Consider the following 24,287-nt stretch of genomic DNA (forward strand, 5'->3'; position numbering starts at 1 on the left):
AGTTAACTATAGAAGCGCATCCGTTCCATCTTCTTTCATTTTTGAGGTAAAATCAGTCACTAATCGTCGGTCCTCTGGCGCTGTGGAGAAAGAAAGCTTTCTAATGGCGAACCGAGGTCCCACAAAAATGTTTTCCATACCCTTTTTGACAGGACATGCAGAAGGTTGACAGCAAAAGCAGTAAAGTGGGATCTGCAAAAAGGTAAAATTAATAAAAATGGTTTTGTTTATTCTGTTTAAACCATGATGAATGTTTTGGAGATTAGAGTGCCTTCTGTACTATTTGGTTATTGATTAAGTCATTTTATATTGGGGGGGGGGGGGGGGGGGGGGATGATCTGACAGGGAGTCGAGCTTTTCATTAAGACTGAACTCTTATCAGCTAATATCCTGTTTAGATTACAAAGGGACTGAATGCCAGCATGAATACAATATCAGATCAGTGTTCATCTGACCAAAGAAATGACCACCATTACCATGGACCTCAGGCTTCCAGAATGTCTACTCCTCGAAATGTCTTCATGTTTCACATGAACCTACCCACTCGCAGAAAGCATGACGCAAGACAGGAGGAACACAGACACTGCTGTAATGACTACTGGTAGGCGTGGGCTGATGTACACACTGCTACAGTACCTTCTCCTGGTAGAGCAGTTGCTAGCAACACCAAGGTCATGGGTTTGACTCCCAGGGAGCACACATCCTGTTATACTGATATGTAAATGTATGTGATTAAAGTGCTTATGTGCAACTAAGAACAGGTTAGAGAAGATTTTAAAGACAAAGTCACCAGTTAACAGTGATGAACGAATCACTGACAATCTGCTTTATGGCACATGGTTGTGCACTATACATATTATGTACATATTATGTAAGAAGATGCCCTTGAGTGATCTAAACTACACCCAGGTGTGGAGCGTTTGTTGTTATTCTGCAATAACTCTACACACTGTGTTCCTCCTCCTCCTGGGTCCACGGCTAATATTGGAAAATCCTTTTTAAACACAGTAATAAGTATGTGAAATAGGTTGTCAGCTGTATAAAATGAACTAAGGGGTTTTCCACTGTTGCCTAAGAATAATTTAGAGGTAATGGTAATAGACCGTGATGGAAATAGTCTTTACTGGTGTTTATTCTGTGGATGTGTTGGTTGTTTATTACTTATTTATCAAATAATAAATCAGTCATTAACAAATAATTAATATATTTTTCTTCCTTTAAACCAGCATTACACAGGACTGTCCAAGAACATTGAGTCTAACGCCTGCCCTTCTTCAGAGGGGTGAGCACCAAGACAGGAGACATTTATTTGTCCCCAACTCATCAGAGCAGATGATGATTAATGCTGCAGTTCAGACAGAGAGTGTTCCTCTACCCCCTGCTCTGGAACTGTGTGCGGAAAGAGCTCCGAATGAAGGCCAAACCAGAGGACATGTCTCACATCTGAAGCGAAGACCTACCTATAGGATCAGGTGCACGGCCTGCCTTGTTTTCTCAATCAGTCTTCTACTTGGCAGCCTCTTCTTTGCTTTGCAGTATTTCTTCTGGTCTGGGGCAGGCGTCCCGAGATCCTGGCGTGCTCAGTGCCATGTTGGTGCACCATCCAGTTTGCACATTAATAGGATGTACAAGGCAATCTAAGTAATGAAGGGGACGATTGTGTATGAAGACTGTACCATGTTTGTCTAAGCCGATGCCATTAAAAACTTTACAAGACTTATGATGTCACTGTCCTAAGTAGTAATGGAGTTTATGTGCGTCTCAGTCAGAACAAACTATAACCACTAAGATACTAAAAGGGAAAAAAAAACTGATCCTAGATCAGCCTAGTTTCTCTGAGATGTCTGAAGCATGTGCACCTTGCATTGTTCTTAATTCAAGAGTAATAAATGCTTTTTTATGAGTCTCATAATTAGAAATTTGACTAGTAACTTAAAAAGATGCATGCAAAATATTTCTAAATTAGTTAATTAATTGATATCAATAACTGTTAACGAAACTAATGGGGCCAATAGTACCTTGGTCCTATCCTTGATTAATTGATAATTACTGCATTCTCCATAACTGCTAAAATAATTTAAATACAATATTTACAGTAGGCCTACGTTTGAATACAAATTACATATCTTATGCATACATTTCGCTTTCTATTTGAAAGACAATTTCAAGAGGAAACAGAATAATATCTAAAACCAGAACAATAAGACGCGATCATTCGTAATTTACTTTCATGTTCCGTTTCAGACGACAAAGAGAGATGTCGTCTTCTGACGTAAAAACCTAAGAGAAGAGACATTCCTTGTCTCAATAAAAGGCGACCAAACCATGCGTACTACCAGAACACCTGGAGCAGAGGAGAACTTCCAGCAAACTCGTGGTTAGAGTTGGACACGTATTTTTAATTAACTTTTTTTCCTGTAAAGGAACAACTGAAGATTATCAGGGTATGTTATTTTGCTTCTTTTTTTCTAAGAAAAGACTGTGTGAACGCATATTTACTTTGTTCAATTTTGCAGATGCAGAAGTGTTTTGGCGGTGTTTGTATATCACTTATTCTTTGCGCAGTTTTGACGGAGACACTTGGAATGGTTATTGCGGTATGTAATTACTTCGTTTTCAGTATCAAACTTAGCTTTCCATAATGCAATTTGTCTGTTACTTTATATTACTTGATTTGTATGAATATTTTCTATACGCATTAAAAACTGCGCATCTTATGCGCTTTTTAGAACAGGTTGTGTCATATGTAATCACAAATGTTCGATGTAGTATTTCCTAGTACTTGTATGGTAAAAACTTTTGTCCCTGGATTCTCGTTGAGAAATTACAGCGAAATAGTGTCGGTAAGTTTTAAAATAAAAACGGGGATTCATCCTGCCGAATCAGTGCTCTCGTCTTTCCCCGGTCCCAGGCGAAGGAGAAGCGCGGCTGGACGCTCAACAGCGCCGGGTACCTCCTCGGTCCTCGTGAGTTCCCCACTTTCATCTCAGATGGCTTTTGCTTAGCTGTGTTACAATTCTGAAACTTAAATGACGTTAATTCTATCGGTCCAATCTCTCCATTTTATTATTCCCCCTCCACAAAATAATGCTTATTGTAACACTTTGTAAATGTATTGTGTGCATTCTTCATTGATTGCCTGATTAAAGACGCTTGAAAAGGGAAAGAATGCAGGTTGATATTTAGGTAATCCACGCTCCCTGCACGTTTTTCCTTCAAACTGGATTATGACAGAGGATGTCACTGAGATTAATTAGTTAATCATTAGGGCACGTGTTGGCTCCGCAGCGTTGTCTGTATGGTAAGCTCAGGTAAAACTCCCTCAATCCGTGTGTTTCAGGTCGTATTGATCATCTAATACAGATAAAGGATGCTCCCAGTGCAAGGGGGAGGGAAGAACTGCTTGGTCAATGTAAGATAGCTCCTGCAAGTCGATCATGTCAACATAGGGAATTGCTCTGTACTGTATCGCTCTGTGTGTTTGTATTGTCGGCGCAGTATCAATACGGCATGGAAATTCTGTGTTAGAAGAAGCCTGTCAGTAGCTGTGAGGAGCATTGTGATGCACAATGCTCACCCTAAAGCATTTCATAAAGGAGTTGTAATAATATAGTATCAACAGAAATCCTGATATAATAATAATAATAATAATAATAATAATAATAATAATAATAATAAATAGTAGTAGTAATAAATAATAATAATTATTATAATAAAAACTGATCATAAAACTGAGAAAAAAAGATTGAAGTCCTTTTCAGAACATACAGCAATTGAGTCCATAACTATGTGCTCCATCCAGCCCATGAGCACAAGGCCCAGTCACAGAATGTCAGTATGTAGACAGCCCATCAGGAAAGGAGCTCCGGTCCCTCTCGTCACGCCAGCTTCCTCTCTGCCTGTCTGTCTGGTTGTGTTGGCTTGCTGTGAGATCCTACCATCACTTCTTGCCTCTGCAGGGTGCACTTCCTGTTTCTGTCTCTGAACATGGCTGTGCTCTTTGCCTTGTGATTGGTGAAAATCAAACTGAAAGCAATTCCATGACTGAAGCCTTGCAGGATGCTCGTCAGCCCTGAACAGACGTGTTTGTCTACAGACATGCACACTAGAGAGATGGGTGCCCCAAACTGCCCGATACACGAGAGCTCCACTGTGTTTGTGTGCATGCGTGTGTGTGTATGTTGGCCTGAGAGAGAGAGAGAGAGAGAGAGAGAGAGAGAGAGAGGAAAATAGAGTAAGATAGAAGACATCAAGGGTGGAGAATGAAAGGGAGAGAAGAAAAGAGAAGAGTGGGCTGCAACAACATGCATTTTGTGCAGATAAACTGGACTGTGTGTGGTTGTCCCATATGAGCAGATGCCATTGAAAGTCACAGGACACTGAGCGAGAAGCACAGGTTAGCAGGAAAGAGGGACACGCCTCTAGAGGATGACTTCAGACCCGGTACCTACTCAGACCCTTCTCTCAGTAGCCATTTGTGAAAATGTCTAATTACAAGCTACAACCATTTGCATTTTGGAGACTAACAAGGAGTACAATTAACTCTGCTCATGGATGTATTTTAAGATCAAGTTAACACAATTTGCTGCTGATTTAGTAAAAGACATCCTGACTATTTAAAAAGCAACTATGGTGTCTGTACCTAATATTAATGCTGTCTCCTTTTGGAGGAGCTCTGAGAATAGCAGATGAAGATGTTGTCCATACAATCATAGACTTTCTGTCATACCTCAAATTGAAAGGTGAGATTTCAAAAATATGTGTACATTTCAACCGGACCCTAATTTGTCCTTGTACTGAAATGAATTCATCTGGCTTCTGTCTTTCAGAAACAGGCGCCCTCGAAAGTCTGGCTTCCTCTCTGACATCAGATGAGCTGAGTCAACCGTAACTCAGACTAAACTTCTCATTTCTCTGGCCAATGCACTCCGACCTCTGACCTTTGCCATGGCTGTCTGAACACCATCTAACGAGCTATGTCTTTAGTACTATATTGTTTGCTTCAGTCTTGACATATAGGTCCTGCAGAATTACTTGGGTGGCTGACTTGAAGACTGTCACAAATAAAAGTTGTTAATGGCATTTGAGTCACTATTTTGTCATATTAAATATGCAACTTGCATTTATCAGCTTGCAATCAGTAATATCTTATTCAGTGCTAGTAAAAGATTGATTTATTTCACATTTACAGATATATGAAGCAAATATCCCATATTCAGACTTATTCATGTATTCACTACCCCCCAAAGATAAACAGATTAAATACATGAATAACTAATTATCTATTGTTTTACCTGCTACCAATTACCCACTAACCATATGAGGAATTAATAGAACCCATGCAAACACACATGTACCACACACACACACACACACACACAAACTGTAAAACTGCAGTTACTGACTTAACATTGATTTAATTTTGACTTGATTAACAGATTGTATAAGAAATTACATGTCACTACACAATCACAAAGTGAAGTGAGGAGGAGCCACAGCTGATTGAACTAAGTAGATTTAGATCAGATCAACAGGAACATCAGCACCCACATCACATTAAACACAAACATTTTATTCATTTCAGGACCTACAGATGGATGTTGTTCTCATCCAGGAATACACATGCCAAGTCACTAAATGAAACATATCGTCAATGATAAGTAAAAAACACCAGTAATAAATGATTCTCTCTGCAGTCTTATTATGCATTTGCAAATTAAGACATCCATGATATTTTTTCCCCTGAGTAGTTCAAGAATTCACCATGATGCTTCTCACACAGTTTTGAGATCACAGTCAGCACTGATGAAACACTCCACTCTGGGCTCACAGGTGCCTGGACAAAATGTAAAACAAAGGAATAACAAGAAACACAGACATGTCTGATTACTTAGAATAGCCTAGTTCTTCAGTGGAACCCTTTATGATCCCCTCTGATTTCAGATCAGTAGCCAGGCATCGTGGGTGAAGGGCTGTGTGCAGGATCCCTTCTGACTCCAGATCAGTAGCCAGGCATAATGGGTGAAGGGCTGTGCGCAGGATCCCTTCTGAGTCCAGATCAGTAGCCAGGCATCGTGGGTGAAGGGCTGTGCGCAGGATCCCCTCTGACTCCAGATCAGTAGCCAGGCATCATGGGTGAAAGGCTGTGCACAGGATTCCTTCTGACTCCAGATCAGTAGCCAGGCATCGTGGGTCAAGGGCTGTGCGCAGGATCCCCTCTGACTCCAGATCAGTAGCCAGGCATCATGGGTGAAAGGCTGTGCACAGGATTCCTTCTGACTCCAGATCAGTAGCCAGGCATCGTGGGTGAAGGGCTGTGCGCAGGATCCCCTCTGACTCCAGATCAGTAGCCAGGCATCGTGGGTGAAAGGCTGTGCACAGGATTCCTTCTGACTCCAGATCAGTAGCCAGGCATTGTGGGTGAAGGGCAGTGCGCATGCTCCCCTCTGACTCCATATTCAGGCCAACCGTTAACAAAAACGCATCAGCCTGTATAACACACCAGCAAACCAATGGTGCTATCGTGCCCCACCTTGGAGACCCCATAGGCATAGTCCTTAAAATCGCTCCCTCAGTCCAGTTAAGCTGGATAGAGCCAAGAACAGAGAGGATGTTGATCGCAGCGGACCTATGACCCTTAATACCTCTACTGCCAGCCGCTGCCAGTATCAACAATGGCAGGGATGCCTGTAAAAATCTCTGGCATTAGCGTCACCCAAACATGACCTGCTGCTCAGTACTTAAAGTGCTACAGAGATCATCATCATTATCATCAATACTGGATGGTGACGCTAAGTTCAAACACTGTGGAACAGTGCAAAGTATCTTCCTGAACTGCACTGATAAAGCAAATACCTTGGTAAAAAAAGAGATAAGAGTTTGTGTTACTCTCAAAGGTTTTCATCATGGCTCAGGGGTCAGTAGGGCTAAGGACCCCAGCATTGTTAATTAAGCAGTTTAGCCCTTCCACATCCACTATTGATGTCAGTTCCTGCACAGTGGTCTCAATGCTGACATCACTGACCACGTCTGAATTTGAAGTGAATCACAGAGAGACAATCACACCAAAACATTTCCACAGGAGTGAAAAAGACTACAGCAAATACTTACAGCCATAATTCCAAACCCAGTCTAGGTTTTTGTAATTATTGAGTAATTAAATAAACTGTTTGACCACTGTGTGTATAGGAAAGGCTACAGGAACTGACTTTTGGGGACATGGATTTAATGTCAGGGACAAAATATGTATGCCACTTTTATGGGGAGCAGCTTGTCCATGCCAATATCAAGGCTCCATCTTCTGGACATGTCTATGTACTGCAGTGTTAACAGTCCCATTTCAGCATTGCACAACCTCAGATTTTGGTAAAAAGTAGGTTAGAGGGAAACTAAACCAGCTATTTCATCTACTTTATGATGACTCCCAAATCACTGACATTTACATCCAGTCACAATTACAGACAGGCTAAATATGCAAACATGATTTTAAACGAGTACAAATCTCTCCCCCTAGTAACTAATTCAGTCCCACCCTCAGTCACTTGAACCGGCTGAGGAGGTGATATGGCAGGGAACGGAGGCACTGTGGAAGAATGAGAGAGAACGCAGGGCTGGAACAACAGTGGCAGGGTATATGGTTTCAACCTGTCATGGTGAACCACCTGACACTGTTCCCTCAGGTCCAGAGGCCTGACAGTGCAGTACGTCAGTCCCATTTCACCCCCAGAATCCAGCATCCACAATACCTGATACAGACCCTTTCAGAGTGGTGCCAACTTTGAGCGACTCTCCACATTAATGCAACTACTGTGTACCTGTGGTGCTGAACGCCCTCACCATGGTACAGCTGGTGTTCTTCTTGAACTTCAGATGAGTTCAGTCTGGCAGCCCCAAAGGACTTCTCCAGTCATTCAAGTGTGGGCTTGAATCCTGCCACTGACACCAATGCAACCGAGCTTCATAAGAATTTGGCTAATAACCTTTATACTCAATGAAACTCACAAGCACACAGTAGTAAGTGGTGAAAACAACTAACTCACTTTTTTACTTCCATTTTTTTTTAGCGTCACTCTGCCCTACGGCCGCCTCAATAAAAAAGTCTGTTACTTTACTAATTATAATAACAATAAGCTTAATTTATGTAGTTCTTTTAAAAATAAGGTTCACAGTGTGCTTTGCAGAGTATAAATAAATGGAATAAATTAAGATAGAAATTGAAGATAAGCTAATTAGAGAACGTGGATGTTGAAAGGCGTTTAAATGAGCGCAACCCCAGCATTAATAAGCGACTGCCTCAGAAACAGCGCATGTGTTCGCTCTGTCACGTGCCATACTAAACGGTCCGTTCGTTAACAAAAACGGGAAGAAATGTAGGCCAGATGTGGACAGACGGCCCAAACACGGAACCCTGTATAATAACGCGAATGTTACTTTGTTTAAAGATAACAGATAAGTATCTGGCTAGTAAACTGGCCTGAGATTGAGCTAATTCTGTTAGCTAGCTAAGGTAACCTAGCAACCTGCTGCAGCTCGCCATGTCGTTACCTAGGTTAGGTTAGATAAATGTACGTGGCCGACCTAAATTAAACTATACAAATGTGGTTAGCTAACAGCTTGAAGCAGAAAGGTTCAAAATACAATCTTACAGGCAGTTCCTTACCCTCAGATAACTTAATTGTGTGTTTAGATTAAAAGATTCCCAACTATGCTAAGCTAAGTAAGCTGCGCTGGTCTTGGTCGATCGTGTTCATTAGCTAGCCAGCTAATACCAGAACTGATAAACTAGCCAGCAAACGTTACGACCAGCTACCTTAAAACCTGTCCAACTACAACGGCTAGCTAAACTGGCGCCAGTCGGTAATATAAGCAACTTAGCATTCTTCCATTTCTTAGCGTGCCTGTTTAGATTTTCACATTCGACTTGGAAGATATGAATTACTTCAAGGGACAAGAGCGCATTTGCCAAAGAGACGCACCCGGAGACCCTTCCACTCGCTGCAGTGTGGAAATCCCAGACATCTTCAGTGATGTTCAGCCCAGCAGAGACAGACCACGGCCTCACATCACGTGCGAGGATGGGCTGATTCGTCCCAGACTGGATGGATCTCTCAGGAATGATGAGTTTGCCACTCACAGATTTTGCTGTCCTCTTGTTGCTGACACTTCCCCCTCATACTCTAGTGTTCCCTGTCCTGATCGCATGCCTCCTCAGTCTAGCCCTTCCCATTTCTGGAATCCTTTGCTTGGCCTTGGTAAAAATGAACCCTGCGTTTGGACAGCTGAAGGAGCTGTTCCCTATGGAATGTTGTCAGTAAGTGCACAGTAGATTTGGATAAAGGCTTCTTTAATGTTTCATGCAAATGTTGGTTAAACTTTTGTAACATCATCCTTATGTGCTGTTCTTGCCTTTTAAATGTACTTCACAGTAGGAATAATACACATTTTGTTCCCTGTGGCCTGAAGAACACATTTGCCAGTGTGGGCCTGTGTAGAACACTGACATATTTCCCACAGTAATCTTGAGTCTTAATCCTGTTGATGGTTTAATGTGTTGTGGCAGGAAGAAATTAGTGATGCTGTGGCTAGCATTAGCACAGAGGTGGCAGACGAATGCTCTCAGCAGGCCTATTCCAGACAGGAATTTGATGGAGACTTAGCACAGTATAATCAACTGGACTTAGGCCAGAACGTAAGATCTCATTACTTGGAATACTTATTTTGTGTGTGTGTGTGTGAGAAATTCACTTAAAAACTGTTCCTGATAATATATAGCACCTTGGGTCCATCTACCATTTAAAATGTTAAACTTGCACCACTAGTGAACTGCACTCCGGTTATTGCTTCAGTCCAACCAACTGCTCACTATGTTAATGTCACCTCAGGAGCAGCCAAGGCAGAAGATCCCTGTCTATGCCTCAAATGTGTGCCAGGTACTACCTCCTGCTCATCCTCCAAATGACATAAAATCCTCCATACAGATGAAGGTGTAGTGCAGGTTGGGTATAATGTAATGATCTGAACATCTCATCACCTGATGAGCTCAACCCCTCAGTCTGCCTGTCCACATGCTTTCCATCTTACTAGGACTTAAAGGTCTTTGTTTACACTTTGTTTACTCTGTCGTGATCGGTATTACCTGGTTCTTTTTTACATATTGTCCCTCTTGAAAGACTGTACAAATGAAACAGTGCATTTTGATTACCTGTATCTGTGTTAAATTATTAAAAACTTATTCTTATGGTACTTATCTCAAAGATGTTTTCTGTGATGGCTGTTTCCATGTGCAAGTTGCTTTGGATGCAAATGTCTGCTAAATGAACACATGTAAAAGTATATGTAAGTGAGTCTTCTGCCTAAGGTGGGTGAGCTGATGTATGTGCCTGTGTAGGTTGTGTGCAGTGTGAATGGCGAAGGGCAGATGCTGATGCTGAATCACTGCAGCCCGAAACAGCTGGTCCACCCTGAGGCCCTGGGCTGTGGAGCACCCAGCTTGCAGCCCTCATGGTGTCCAGCAGATCCCAAAGGTTCTCCCCAGCACTGTCTCACGCAGGGGAGAGGTAACAGCTACCTACATCCTTCCTTATTTTTGAGTTCATTTATATCCTTCAGCTCTAACCCTAGAACAGTGCATAGCTATTTGGTTCCCATTATAGCCCTTTGGTTGTTCAATAAAACATGAATTAATGTTTTGTCTGGTTTGTGTGAGATTTTTCATCGTGATCTTTTCATCATTGGTCAATGTAATATCGGGTGTTGGACCCTCTGTCTCATGCTTTGACTACCAGGTGATGGTGTACCTGTGAGCTTGTGTCCAGTGCAGACCGGACTCTCTTCTCAGCCTTATCCGTCGTCCCTTACCTGCTCCGCCATTGTCCAGCCTTCCTCAGTCCTCTCTCCTGCTTCTGGCTACATGTTCAACCTCATGCCAGCTCCATACACCTCACAGGTCATTACACAGCTGAGAGCACCCTGTGGTAGCACGTCAGAGAGGGTTAGCAAGCCAACTGCTTCAGTTTAGAGAAGTGTCTGTACTGTACAGTGAATCTCTACACAGTGATAAAACAAACATGTCTAGCATTAATGAGGATGATATTGTATGTCTGCTCTGAGAACCATGAAAAAATGTATGGCAACTCTAGAAATCAGCTTGTACTCAGTATTGAGTAAAACAACTAGTACTCAGTTGAGCCTGTAGGTCATTAGATTAGCTTGTTTTCCTGTTGATTCATCCTTGAGTGCACCTGTCAACACACTGTGCTCTAAAGGGCCATGCAGATGTAGTCATGGGCTTGTGCTTAGGCAAAATTACAAGTTAAATATTTACATTAAACTTCTTGCAAAAAACAATAACAATACCCCAAATCCATGTATTGTATGAAGATATTTGCATGTCAGTTTTGTATGTGTTTGCACCTGCAGTTCCACCAAGCACCATGTCCTGAGCACCCAGATACAGTGGGTAGGACGCTGGAGGGACACACCAGTAGGAGCTCACAGTAGGGCCATTCACCAAACGTGCACGCACATACACACACACATCACACAATTGCATACAGTAGATTTGGTCATTTGAAACAATTTTTTGTCACATTGCATTCATATATTGATTTTTGTTTTGAAATCATTCATATTTATTTAGTGTCAGCTGGGAAAGGTTAAAGAAGCCATGCAACTGTACCAAATCACAGTGTTTGAAACTGTAAGTGTATGTGTGTTTATTGTTTAATCAGTCGATTAATTATCTTTTATTAATGGCTAGATGTGGTGAATTATGACAGCTGTGTATGAGCCTCTATTTAAACAGGCTTTCACTCAGCAAAATACTGACCCTTCCCAAAACATGCCTGATTTGGCACATGGAATGGTTGTGGTCTCACTGTACAGTATAACTCTTAACTCTTAGACAAAATATGAAATTACTGCTTAACATTGTAATCCATGGGTCTTTTCTCAAATTGTTTCTCCAGGCAAAAATATTGTGCTTCTTTATTTTAAAATTGTGACGATGTGATTCTGAGATGTTTCTCTCCTGATTTTTCTGCTACCAGCTACTGTGACTGCTTTGCCAATGGGGAGGTCTGCAGTAACTGTAACTGCATTAACTGCTGTAACAACATGGAGCATGAGTCTGAGAGATGCAGGGCCATTAAGGTACGTTCTGTCTCCATCATCTCCCTGTGCTCTCTCTGACCACGCTACTCTCTTTTCACTGATTTCACACTCATCTGGATTCTTCCATGGGTGCTTTGCAGATCTGTTTGGACAGGAACCCAGAAGCCTTCCACCCAAAGATCGACATCAGGAAGCGAGGATGTTTGAAAGGTCGACACACAAAGGGCTGTAACTGCAAACGTTCAGGTTGCCTCAAGAACTACTGCGAGTGTTATGAGGTGACCGGCCATGCAGGAACCCACCTGCTCACAGACAGCAGCTCTTTGCTGTTCCCATTTCACCCAACCTAGTGCTTGTGTTACAGGCCAAGATCATGTGCTCGTCCAGCTGTAAGTGTGTGGGCTGTCGGAACTACGAGGGCAGTCCTGTGATGGAGCGGGCAGGACGGGACAACCCCAGCTCTACCTACAACCTCTACAGCGACTCACGTAACACCAAGTGAGATGCGTGCTTGTGCTTAAAAATGGGTCTACAGAACATGACTTTAACGAAACAACCCTATCTCAGCTGATGGACTTGATGACCATTGATGGAAGACTGAAATAGGGGACACTTTTATGTAGCTATTATGATCATTATTTGGCTTTATGTACGTGACCTCTGCTTTAGCGCAGCTAGCCAGGCGTAATTGAAATGCAGAGGTGAGCCTCACTGTTTTCGTGTCCTGCTGTGACACTGCCTTTTTAGCCTGTGTTTTTCTCCCACATCCAGTCCCAATGGAGAGAGGAGTGTGACTCTCTGGACCACCAGCCAATTAAAGCCCGTAGTGGCAATACGTGAAGTGCCACCTAATACATCGAAGCTTTGACAAGCTCATATTTTCACAAAAACAAATAAGAATAGCAATAAAAAATACTTTTGTGTTTTGGTTATGTTTTTTTTAAAACGCATCATGTGGCCAGTGAAACAAAGAGCTTTTTAAAATAAGGAAACAGTAATGGAATAAAGAGTCCACTGAGCTCAGACCAGTCAGAGGATTTCAGTTTATGGCATTTCTGGTTTGGCTGCTTGCTATTTTCCAAACATCTGAAGTAGCATTCTTCTTTTCATGGCGGTCATGGCAGGTGTGTGTGCGTGTGCGTGTGCGTGTGCGTGTGTGTGCGTGTGCGTGCGTGTGCGTGCGTGCGTGTGCGTGCGTGCGTGTGCGTGCGTGTGCGTGCGTGTGTGTGCGCGTGCGTGTGTGTGTGCGTGTGTGTGTTGATAGGAGTCCTCTGTCGTGCATCACGCCCGACGTGGTGGAAGCCACCTGTGGCTGTCTGCTCGCGCAAGCCGAGGAGGCCGAGAAGGACGGACAAGCTTCGCCCCAAGCTGAGCGACTGATCCTAGAGGAGTTTGGACAGTGCCTGGCGCAAATCGTGCAGTCCATTTTCAAATACACCAGAGTGAAGTGGTAAACCACAAAGGACATTCCCACTGTCCCCATGTTTGTTGTCATGGATGATTGATTATAAAATATCTCAAATAATATTTTTATAATTTAACATTAATAGTTTATCCTTATGTTGTGGTTATTTAAATATACATTATTTACATACAACATTTGTTGTATTTTTTGTGAACATATTTTTCCATTTGTTTGTACACTTATTACGTTTTTGTATTACAGATCTGATGTATATGTTTCTTTATGTATATTTTGACTTGTTTTATTAGATTTTTTTAACATTTAAGTATATTTATGGGAATGTCCTACCATGCTTCTGGAGATCGGGCCAATCCTGATCCACTGCACCTGCTCCATCTAACTGTCTTCAGAAGTCTTTGATTAGCTGGATCAGGTGGGTTAAATTTGACATGGAGATAAAGCCTCCTGGAGGGTAGATGTCCAGGAGCAGAGCTTTGTTCCTTCCTCTATAAAGCAGATGTATTACTGACTCATAACAAGCAGACCTGGGTGAGGAGGTGGAGAGTTGATGACTACTGTCCTATACTACCTACAAAATGTAGAGAATATATATATATAGAAAAAATATTTTAACAATTATATTTATGCTGTTACTATTTATATTCATTTTTGTTAATGTTTATAAAACTTTTGTTCATATTTGTTAACTTGAACACGTCTCTGTGTTTTAATTTATATTGGCATACATCAACAGATATATGGATTTGTTTGTTACCAGTTCTTTTGTTTTAAATAAGTTATATCATTCTGGTTGTTTAAAGTAAAACAGAACTGTACTTGTGTTTGCTGTCTGATTTTGGTAACTGAGGGTAAACCTCACTATTGATCTTCATTATGGCACTTGTGTTCTTGACGTCAGCCCTTGTGTGGGTTAACGTGGAGGCTTTCCCGTGATAGGCCAGTATAGGCTTAAGCTGTCTCTCTCAGTGGGTTGTATCGAACCAGGTGCCCTGTTGCTGCTGATGAGAATAAAAAGGGACGAGAGAAGTCGACGGATCAGACTCAGCACTGAACGAATCAGACTTAGCACTCAGCACTGGACAGATCAGACTTAGCACGCAGCACTGGACGGATCAGACTCAGCACTGGACGGATCAGACTCAGCATTCAGCTTCAGACGTAAAGCCTTTGCTGGTAGGGTAAAAATGGTAAATACTTTTGTGCAACTTATGCTCAAACCTCAATATAAAATTAATATTGATTTTGGTTAATTGATGTTTCTCCTACACTAGAAACCAAGAACACAGATCATATGGACTTGTTCAGTTATGATAGTGGTTTTGACTGTGGAATCAGTCTGCATTCAGAAGGTAAGGTCTGTCTTCTGTTTGGCTCAAAATGTTACACATTTAAAACAGCTAATATGTTGTTCTTTTATATGTCCTACACGTTTTAACAGACAGCTGAGTCTAAGAACTGGGGACCACAATCAATGCTGTACCTGAAGGGCAAATGTGAGTGTTTCCCTACCTAGCTAACAGTGAGTTATTGTGATCAGACCAGCACCCACTGGAAATATAAACCTGTCTGGCTGTATGTTTTATAGATTGAAAAACAGGTACAGTGTTTGTTTAGCAAACTTATCTAAACCAGGTTTTCAAGCACCTGCCAACTACCAGAACTGGTCTTCTCAAACTACCACAACTATGATTATTAAAAATAATTTATGTTAATGCACTGTTTTAAAATTAACATTAGAATAGCTGGAAATAAACCAAAAAACTGAGGAAAAAACGAATTAATTCCAAGTAATTGTTTTTATTTAACACACTAAACAAACTGAAGTTGAATATTTTTTCCTATGGGCAGCTCCCTGTAGACATAGTGGTACAGTTAAAATACTAGTATATTTAAATTATGCTACATTTGAAATGCTTCATTTAGACTTTTCAGGAGTGACGCACTCTGTTTTTTTTTTTTTTTTTTTCTTTTAGTCCATATATATATATATATAATGAGGGAGGGAGAGAGAGATTATATACTTGTAAGTCAGGAATCATCACCAGCTGTAAGACAGCAGAATAGAGTACCCATCATACCGGAAAAGGTTTCCTTTTATTTAGTATTCGTACTCTCCTCAGATGGTAGAAGATATGTCCCAGACAGGGAGGATGATGTTTACACATCAGGGTTAAAGAGCTGGTACTCTGTTATCAAAGGTATGTAGTGGCATCTAGAACTTTCATAATTCATGCATTGCCCCATACTGGAAGTTCAGAATATAACATTATCATTCTTTTGCTGTCTTTGTGTTGTGCTGCTGCTCCGTTTAAGAGTCCCGGAAACTGAAGATGGTGGAGGTTGAGGGACTCACACGACTCTTCACTTCACACGATGTACTGATCCATTTTACAGAGTAGGACCAATGTACTGATCCATTATAAAGAGTAGGACTGATCTGTTATACAGAGTAGGACTGATGTACTGATCCATTATACAGAGTAGAGTAGTCGTTCTGTAATTAGCCAAACTGTTCAAAAAGTTGTAAAATATTTGATGTCAAATAACATTAACAGATTTTGAGAGGTCTTTAATCATGTTTGATTCATTCTGCTCCTCATCATGTTAGTATGTTGCAAGTGTAATTTATTTATATTTATACTAAGTTTATATTATTTATATAATATTAGTAATACATAAATATTAGCATTTACTAGATGCTAAGAACTGAAATCTACATGGTGTGCTTACGTCAAAGCAAATGAGATGTCCTGCTCATCATATACATCCCATAAGAGAATCCACCCCGAGAACACCGTTTGTTTCAGTGTTTTCACTGTGCATGGGGGTGGACAGTGCCCAAGTGCACTTTTGGTGAATTAAACTGTTCCCTGTGTCAATTAAAGTCATTTGGCTGCGGTTTGATTTCTCTGTTGGCTGTGCATCGACGTTTACCCACATGAGGCTGAAGGGCTAAAGCATAAGAACTCTATTTAAAACCCAACAGCTGTGAAACTAGAGCTCCAGATCACGTGTGAGCGGCGGGACCCTAACCCCCCACCCTACGCCCCACCCACTGTGAGGGCGTCATGCCGACCCAGTGAGATCAGGTTTTGTAACGTGGACCATGTGTCCTCGCACTGCAGCTGTGGTGGTGTCATTGAATGTGTTTTATTGAGCACCTGTATAGTATTTCACCCACGTTCACTTAGAACACAGGCTGCATTCATAACATTCTGATCTTTACTTTGAGATTTGTTTATTTGTCTGTAAGAAGACGCCCCATAGTTGGGAACCCTGTACATCATGAAAACACATGTACCAGCAATAAAATACCCAAGAACAGATTTTAAGACAACGGTCAATCTTTTTGAAAAGATGACTTTAAATTCTCAGTTGCAATAATAGATACAACACATGTATTCATGTGACTGATTTGTTTGGTATGTTCATGATGGCTTCTGAAGGTCAGTACTCAGACATGTCAGAGTGGATTCCCTTACCAGGTTCCCCAGATTAGTATAAAGGGTTACACTTCTCAGACACCACTCAAACACAATCAGTCCAATAGCTCTTTCTTCTGACAACATTTGTAAAAGCACATTATTTATGATGGGCATGTAGTTTCATGAAGAGAGAGGTCAAATTTACATAAGCATTGCTTTCAAAGGAGATGGGAGTTGACTAGCAATTTTTGTTTCAGCACCTGTTTCTTACAGAATATTCAGGTTAGAGCCCATAAAATACCCTTATTTGTCTACTGAAAGTAACTGTTTCTAACTTCTCCAGCTGCAGCACACAGTTCATTAACTGATGCAAAATACAAGGAATTCCATTGTTACAACTCACACCACCACCGAGGTGAGAGAAAACACAACCCACCCCACTACCGAGCTAAGCTATAACACAACCCACCCCTCCACCAGAGTAAGTTCAAGTTCAAGTTCAAAGTTCAGAGGTTTTATTGTCATTTCAGCTATATACAAGTACACAACAAAAACAAGACAGTGTTCCTCCAGGACCATGGTGCAACACAAAACAACAGTGCAACAGACAACATGCTACACAAGTGCAACCAGTCCAATATAGTGCAAAAATGTCATTAAATAAACATTAAATAAACAATAATAAATACAGAACAGGACAAATACAAAATGAGTAGACAGTGCAATTATTTAGTGCAGTACACAGTACTGGGAATACATAAAGTGAGTTGTGCATAGGAGTAAGTGACATGCTACACTGAACATAGCAGTCACCGGTAGCAGCCAGAACAGTTCAGAGTACAGTGCTGGTTTAGAACAGTACTCTAGCAGCAAGTAGGACAATGTGTAAGACTGCAACAGGAGTGCATAGTTTATTTATGTGAGGTTTGACTTCAGCACTAGTCCGATGCAAAACAATGTGTGAGTGTGTGTACGGATATGTATGTATGTGTGTGTGTATGTGTGTGTGACTGTGTATAAGCATGTATAAAAGTGCCCATTTTGGAATCTGAATTGGAATTGGAGTTAGCCAGAGTTCAGGAGTCTAATGGCTTCTGGGAAGAAGCTGTTGCACAGTCCGGAGGTGTGGGACTGGATGCTGTGGTACCTTCTTCCAGATGGCAAAAGGGTGAACAGTTCATGTGAGGGGTGTGTGGGGTCTTTCACAATGTTGGTGGCTTTCCGGATGCAGCGTGTTATGTAGATGTTCGTGATGGAGGGAAGAGAGACCCCAATGATCTTCTCAGCTGTTCTCACTATTCTCTGGAGGGTTTTGCGGTCAAAGTTCCCAAACCAGCTAATGATGCAGCTGCTCAGGATGCTTTCTACAGTACCTCTGTAGAAGGTAGTGAGGATGGGTGATGGGAGATGGGCTTCCCTCAGCTTCCGAAGGAAGTAAAGACGTTGCTGGGCTCTCTTGGTGATGGAACTGGTGATTGGAGGTTCTCCAATATGTGAACACCAAGGAACTTGATGTTCTTGACAATCTCCACTGAGGAGCCATTGATGGCAAGCGGGGAGTGATCTCGCCTTGCTCTCCTGAAGTCAACAACCATTTCTTTTGTCTTGTCAACATTCAGATACAGGTTGTTGACCTTACACCAGCTCACCAGTTCTGACTCGTTGTCTTTGTTTGATGAGACCCACCACGGTTGTGTCATCAGCGAACTTGATGATGTGATTCAAACTGTGCATCGCTGCACAGTCATGAGTCAGCAGTGTGAACAGCAGAGGGCTGAGTACGCTGCCCTGGGGAGCACCAGTACTCAGTGTGGTGGTGTTGGAAGTGCTGCTCCCAATCTGGACTGACTGAGGTCTACCAGTCAAGAAATCCAGGATCCAGTTGCAGAGGGAGGTGTTCAAGCCCAGTAAGCTCAACTTTCCAATCAGATGCTGAGGAACAATGGTGTTGAATGCTGAACTGAAGTCTATGAACAGCATTCTTATGTAGGTGCCCTTTTTATCCAGATGTGTGAGTGCCAGATGAAGTGTGGTAGAGATGGCATCATCTGTAGAGCGGTTGGAGCGGTACACAAACTGCAGGGGGTCCAGAGAAGGGGGAAGCTGGGTCTTGATGTGTCTCATGAGGAATCTCTCGAAGCACTTCATGATGATGGATGTGAGTGCGATGGGACGGTAGTTGTTGAGACACGACACCGTGGGCTTCTTAGGCACGGGGACGATGGTGGTGGTCTTGAAGCATGTTGGGACCATGGCGCAGATCAGAGAGATATTGAAGATGTCTGTCAGGACGTCTGCAAGCTGGTCAGCACATTCTCTGAGCACACGACCCGGGATGTCGTCTGGTCCAGCAGCTTTCCGTGGGTTAACTCCACGCAGAGTACGCCTCACATCAGCCGCCGTCAGGCACAGCACCTGGTCATTTTGCGGAGGGATGGACTTTTCTGCTGCAACGTTGTTCTGCGCTTCAAACCGTGCATAGAAGTCATTCAGTGCATCTGGGAAGATGGCATCACTGTCACAGGAAGGTGATGTTTCCCCGTAGTTAGTAATGGCCTGAATGCCCTCCCACATGCGCCGTGTGTCACCAGTGTCTTTGAACTGTCCATGGATCCTCTGTGCGTGTGCACGCTTTGCTTCCCTGATCACACGTGACAGTTTGGCTCTTGTTTTCCTGGGAGCATCTCTGTCACCTGCTCTGAAGGCTGAGTCACGGGTCCTCAGTAGCATGCGCACCTCAGCAGGCATCCATGGCTTCTGGTTGGGGCGTGTGGTGATGGTCTTGGAGACAGTAACATCATCAATGCACTTGCTGATGTAGCCAGTCACTGATGCTGTATACTCTTCCGGGTTAACAGTGCCACCGTCAGTAGCAGCCTCCTTGAACGTGATTCAAGTCGTCTGCTCAAAACAGTCCTGAAGAGCAGAGATGGCTCCTGCTGGCCAGATTCTCACCTGCTTCAGAAGCGATTTTGAGCGTCTGACGATCGGTCTATATGCAGGAATCAACATTACAGAAATGAGTCTGTAGTATCCGAGAGTATCCGAGGTGGGGGTGGGGCTCTGCCCGGTACGCTGTAACACAACCCACCATACTACTGGGGCAAGCTATAAATTAACTCACCCCAATACTAGTGTAAGCTATAACACAACCTGGGTAAGTTGTAACAATAAAAGTAAAGATTTAAATTGTGACCATACCAGTAAATGTGCATCTAAATAAATTCATTGTGCATATGCCATGACTTCAACATCTAGTAGTAGCATGTGAATACATACACGTTACTTTGTTATATTTCCAAAAACAATGAAAATCATTTTCACAGGCACCTCTTCCTGTACATACCAACACAGCATGCAAATAAAAGAACTGATACACTAAAAAAAAAGATTCCTAATCAGGTCTAACATGTGCACCTGTCAGATGTTCAGTAGGCCTGCCTCACTTGGAGTAAGTCCAAAAATACAAACCTGCTGCCCCAGTTAAGCAAGCAGTGCACACATCCTCCCTCTGTGCGTTGAATGCTGCTGACTGCCGCGATAGCCCACAGTAAACAGCTGGCTTGGGCTTTGCTCTCTGTGGTTTTGTCATTTCTTGCACTATCTGCTCCATGTCACAGGGCTGATAGAATATCCGTTGGCCTTACTGACACAGTTTAAGTCTGCTTGCACACCCCTGTCAGTTTCTCACCCAGTGTCTTGGAATATAAAAAGGAGAGTAGAAAACAAACAGGATAAAGAAACTGTGTTTAGCTGTCATTAGCGGATTAGTAACACTTGTCATTTGTAAAGGTGTAACAATCACCCCTATCAGACACTGTTTAGCATGTATTGGCATGATGGTTTGAAATTAGCACAGATTAAATACCTCACATCTATCCAAGAGACTACCTAAGATTATTTTACCCAAGAGACTCTTTAATACAAGTTACATAATTCCAACTTCAGCAATATCAGCGTCGAGGTCAGACACAGTTCGAGTAACCAGAACAGGGAGCACCAAATGAGAGCCAAAGAATGCAGGGCAAAGTCCAGACTACCCCACTGAGTACTCAAAGCCCCCAGGGAAGGAGCTGGGGACAGATTCACCAGGAAACCTGAATAGGAATAACGGGAGATGTGACAATCAGTACTAACCAAAATACAGACTTGATCCAAAGGTGTACTTTCTTACCGGAAACTCAGTGTTTTGGCTGTGAAATAGTCATAGTTTTTCGCACAGATATGATCTGGGATAACGCGGCCCTAATTCTCAGGGCGTCTATTACTGGAGAGAGTGACGCTAATACAACCCCGCCTTCCGCGCTCGCGCGAGTTTGTACGGGCCGCACGCTTTTTGCCAGAAGCACGCGCTGTTGTAATGCACATTTGAGAAGAGCGCCTCATAAATAATACGACAGTGTAAGGGCCCAATACACACGCCAAAATTAGTACTGCGTTATGATTATTATTGGTGTTGAAACGACGGGTGTCCGTGCGTTGAGCTGCAGGGTGTTTTATGACTTTGAGGAGCCGTTGTATTAAATCACCTTTTCAAGTCATGAAGGCTTCTAGAAAAGACCTAAATTATAATGACTCACATCCACAGAGGCCAGACTACTGTACGGAGAGTCTGATCATCCGAACTTTCCGGTGTAGGCGTCCAATAACACATCAGAGCCCGCTAGCGCGCGGGGCGGATCAGTACGCGCGCGGACGCGGAGCAGGTGAACGGCGAACAGCGCGCGCAGAAGGGCACAGTCCAACCTCGCGAGCGCCGCTGCAGACCGCATTTCTTCACAGCCGCACACCGAACCCGCGGAGCCCACAGGGAGAGTCATGTCGAGCGTGAGCCGCGCCTTCAGCTTCCTCAGAGCGTCGGTGAGGCCGCAGGTGGTCCCTCGCGCCAGTATAACGTCAAAGCCAGCGAAGCACGCCTTGACAGCCGGGGTGAGTGGCTCGCGCGCTCGCTCGCGCACTGCTTGTTTTTCGTGGCATGCCGACGCAGCGCGCGTTGGATAAGGCTCGCGGACCAGCCGTGGATTCGCACTCCATATATGCCAGTCTTTTAACAATACGAGCAGCTAAAGTTTCAAGCGGATTATTTTCAAATAATGCACATCACACGTTGTGACTGAAGGAAGACGAAACCAAACAACCTTAACGCCATTGGCGGCGTCACTGTGCGCACGTACAGCGTTATGAGCAGATCTTGTAATATGAACTCCAGTCTGTAGCCTGCATTTTACATTAGGGTTACATACGGATATTGACGCATGTGCGCTGGTAAACTTTGTGTAGTGATTCTCTCTGTACTTACTCTGCTCTGCTGACACTTCCTGAGCTCCCCACTCAATACAATTATTTTGGGAAGCGGCCAAGCTTCTGACCTTGGAACCAAATAAAGTCACCACGCTATTTAAAAGAGAAACCGCTGTCTAGTCGAATATTAATTCATTCTTAGCCGGGTAAAAATATCCTTGGAATATGCTAGTCTTTTGGGTGAAGTCAGAAAGCTTTCAGGACAGAAAACGCGTCGATAATGAAGAGGTTGCGGTGCCAAAGCAGGCCGAGACCCGCGGATGGGCCCGCGTACACTGAGACTGCCACTCTACAGAAGACCCGATCTCTGCCTTTTATAACAGTATCCAACATACTGCTGTTAACAGTTTTGCCTTTGAAATGAGTTAGCCATGATGCTGTTGTTAAAAACCCAACTAGCGCTCCAGTGACCGGATAAACACTTGTGTACGTGTTGACGGACCTCAGACACGTGGAGTAAATGTACTAATATCCAGCAGCTACTACCGTTCAGATCCCTTAACTATTATATAAATTATAGTTTAATATTTTATATTATAAAATATAACTTAAACTATTATATTTCCATAAGGCCTTCAAATTAACTTCCTGTCACTTTCCATAGGTCTCGCTTACTTAGTGGAGTAAAGACTTGCATGCGCGGAGTCCCTTGTGTTTTTAGACACCTGTCGTCAGAGGCACGCGCCACAATCGCGATGTGCCGCGTGCGAATGTCCTGCTGCTGGTCTGCGCTGCTCAGTGACGTGGTCTGCGGGTCCCTTTCAGGAGCAGGCCATCGGCTTGACCATGATGTTTGTGACGATCCTGGTCCCGTCCGGATGGATCCTCATGCACCTAGAAGACTACAAGAAGCGCGCCTGAGCGCGTGCTACTTCAGTCACAGCCGCACCTTGCATTCCGCCATGAAAACCCTGTTTATGCCTCATCAATAAACGAATGTACCAAACACCTAAACAAACGCCTTACAATTAATGCGTCATGTAGTGGCAACCATTAAAAAGTAGATTAATACACAAAAACCAGATCTGACGGAAATCAGCATTTAGCAATAGTGATGGATTAATGTTCCAGTTTGGTAGAACAGGGCTTGTGCCCTGTTATTTTTTACATGAGTTATATGTTTTGAGCACTGAAGTCATATGTATGTAAAATGGGGAACATTGATGGTAAATAAACCAGGTGTGTGGAAGGTGATGACCCTACTTACACTGGTACACAATTACAAGGATTAGTTGCGCTGTATTTCTGTGAAGGCCAATCAGATCCGCTCTGGAAGTGGTCTTGGTGACTTTAATCAGTCATCATTTGCTTCCAGAGAAGGTTCTACACATACAAATTGTCACAACGCACATGACATATCACTGTGAAGGCATGTGGTCTGTTAAAGTGACATAATCTGGTATTCTGGATTGATACGCAGGCAGAAGCTGGAGTCTTTTGTACTTTAAAAACAGTACATGCAGGGAGTGCTGGGAAGGAGTGACCAATTCTACAGGACAGAACGGGCTGCCTTCAGTCACGCTCTCTCTCACACACACGCAACATCCGGAGTGTGCAATGCACAGGCACACATTTCACTGGCAGGATGGACTCCATAGTAAAATCAGGTTGGCCTGGTTTCAGAGATTTAAGAGGAAGAGAATTTTTGGGAGGAAGCCTCAACTTCAAGTCCTCAGGATGTTTTCGGGTTAGTTCCTTTTATTGGGATGTTTATCACGGCTGTTAAACGGGGCCATCCTCAGAGAGGTTTTACCGCAAGACACAAACAGCCTCTTCTCTCCCACAGGAAAGTTGCATAGAGGAAGTTGCTAAGAAACCGGTCAGAATTGCAAAGGTTGTTTCAGAACTTGTGCACTACAGAAAATGAGTTTATACCCACTTACACCTTCAGAGGTGACACACAAAGTATATGAAGTACATGAAGAATAACCCAAGCAATGAGTGTTTTCCTATCAAAAGAAAGTTTTAAATCAGGGAGCCCAATTCCAGCAGTGTGGAGAGTTCCATGTTTTAACACAAACCTG

At 42.9% G+C, this 24,287-nt stretch overlaps 3 protein-coding genes across 5 annotated transcripts; 2 read left to right on the forward strand and 1 right to left on the reverse strand.

The window, feature by feature from the left end:
- The first annotated feature begins 2,356 nt into the window (after positions 1 to 2,356).
- On the forward strand, positions 2,357 to 5,064 carry galn (galanin/GMAP prepropeptide). Of its 3 annotated transcripts, none has more exons than XM_026995611.2 (7): positions 2,357 to 2,444; positions 2,517 to 2,597; positions 2,912 to 2,966; positions 3,341 to 3,412; positions 4,357 to 4,443; positions 4,671 to 4,742; positions 4,830 to 5,064. In XM_026995611.2, exons 2-7 carry the CDS (start codon positions 2,517 to 2,519, stop codon positions 4,889 to 4,891), a joined length of 429 nt encoding a protein of 142 aa, XP_026851412.2. In that variant the 5' UTR covers positions 2,357 to 2,444; the 3' UTR covers positions 4,892 to 5,064. The 3 variants fall into 3 exon arrangements, with proteins under 3 accessions (XP_026851412.2, XP_026851413.2, XP_026851414.2); XM_026995612.2 differs by having other exon boundaries at positions 4,674 to 4,742; XM_026995613.2 differs by lacking the exon at positions 3,341 to 3,412.
- Positions 5,065 to 5,420: 356 nt separating this feature from the next.
- Positions 5,421 to 7,839, reverse strand: zgc:110339 (uncharacterized protein LOC550490 homolog). Its single transcript, XM_035532337.1, is given in 7 exon segments — positions 5,421 to 5,838; positions 6,330 to 6,450; positions 6,533 to 6,564; positions 6,567 to 6,699; positions 6,935 to 7,029; positions 7,532 to 7,582; positions 7,815 to 7,839. Coding segments are annotated over 7 exon segments (579 nt in total). The 3' UTR covers positions 5,421 to 5,716.
- Positions 7,840 to 21,680: 13,841 nt separating this feature from the next.
- LOC113567553 (cytochrome c oxidase subunit 8B, mitochondrial) lies at positions 21,681 to 23,217 on the forward strand. Its single transcript, XM_026995600.2, has 2 exons — positions 21,681 to 21,891; positions 23,029 to 23,217. Exons 1-2 carry the CDS (start codon positions 21,781 to 21,783, stop codon positions 23,122 to 23,124), a joined length of 207 nt encoding a protein of 68 aa, XP_026851401.2. The 5' UTR covers positions 21,681 to 21,780; the 3' UTR covers positions 23,125 to 23,217.
- The last annotated feature ends 1,070 nt before the right edge of the window (positions 23,218 to 24,287 follow it).

This window comes from Electrophorus electricus, chromosome 12 (genome assembly GCF_013358815.1).
Source record: "Electrophorus electricus isolate fEleEle1 chromosome 12, fEleEle1.pri, whole genome shotgun sequence".
NCBI lineage: Eukaryota > Metazoa > Chordata > Actinopteri > Gymnotiformes > Gymnotidae > Electrophorus > Electrophorus electricus.

Coding starts and splice junctions, on each gene's coding strand:
- galn (XM_026995611.2), top strand. CDS start 2,517: ATGCAGAAGTGTTTTGGCGGTGTTTGTATATCACTTATTCTTTGCGCA. Junction 2,598..2,911: donor CACTTGGAATGGTTATTGCG/GTATGTAATTAC, acceptor CCCCGGTCCCAG/GCGAAGGAGAAGCGCGGCTG. Junction 4,444..4,670: donor AGAGGATGACTTCAGACCCG/GTACCTACTCAG, acceptor CTCCTTTTGGAG/GAGCTCTGAGAATAGCAGAT.
- LOC113567553 (XM_026995600.2), top strand. CDS start 21,781: ATGTCGAGCGTGAGCCGCGCCTTCAGCTTCCTCAGAGCGTCGGTGAGG. Junction 21,892..23,028: donor AGCACGCCTTGACAGCCGGG/GTGAGTGGCTCG, acceptor GGTCCCTTTCAG/GAGCAGGCCATCGGCTTGAC.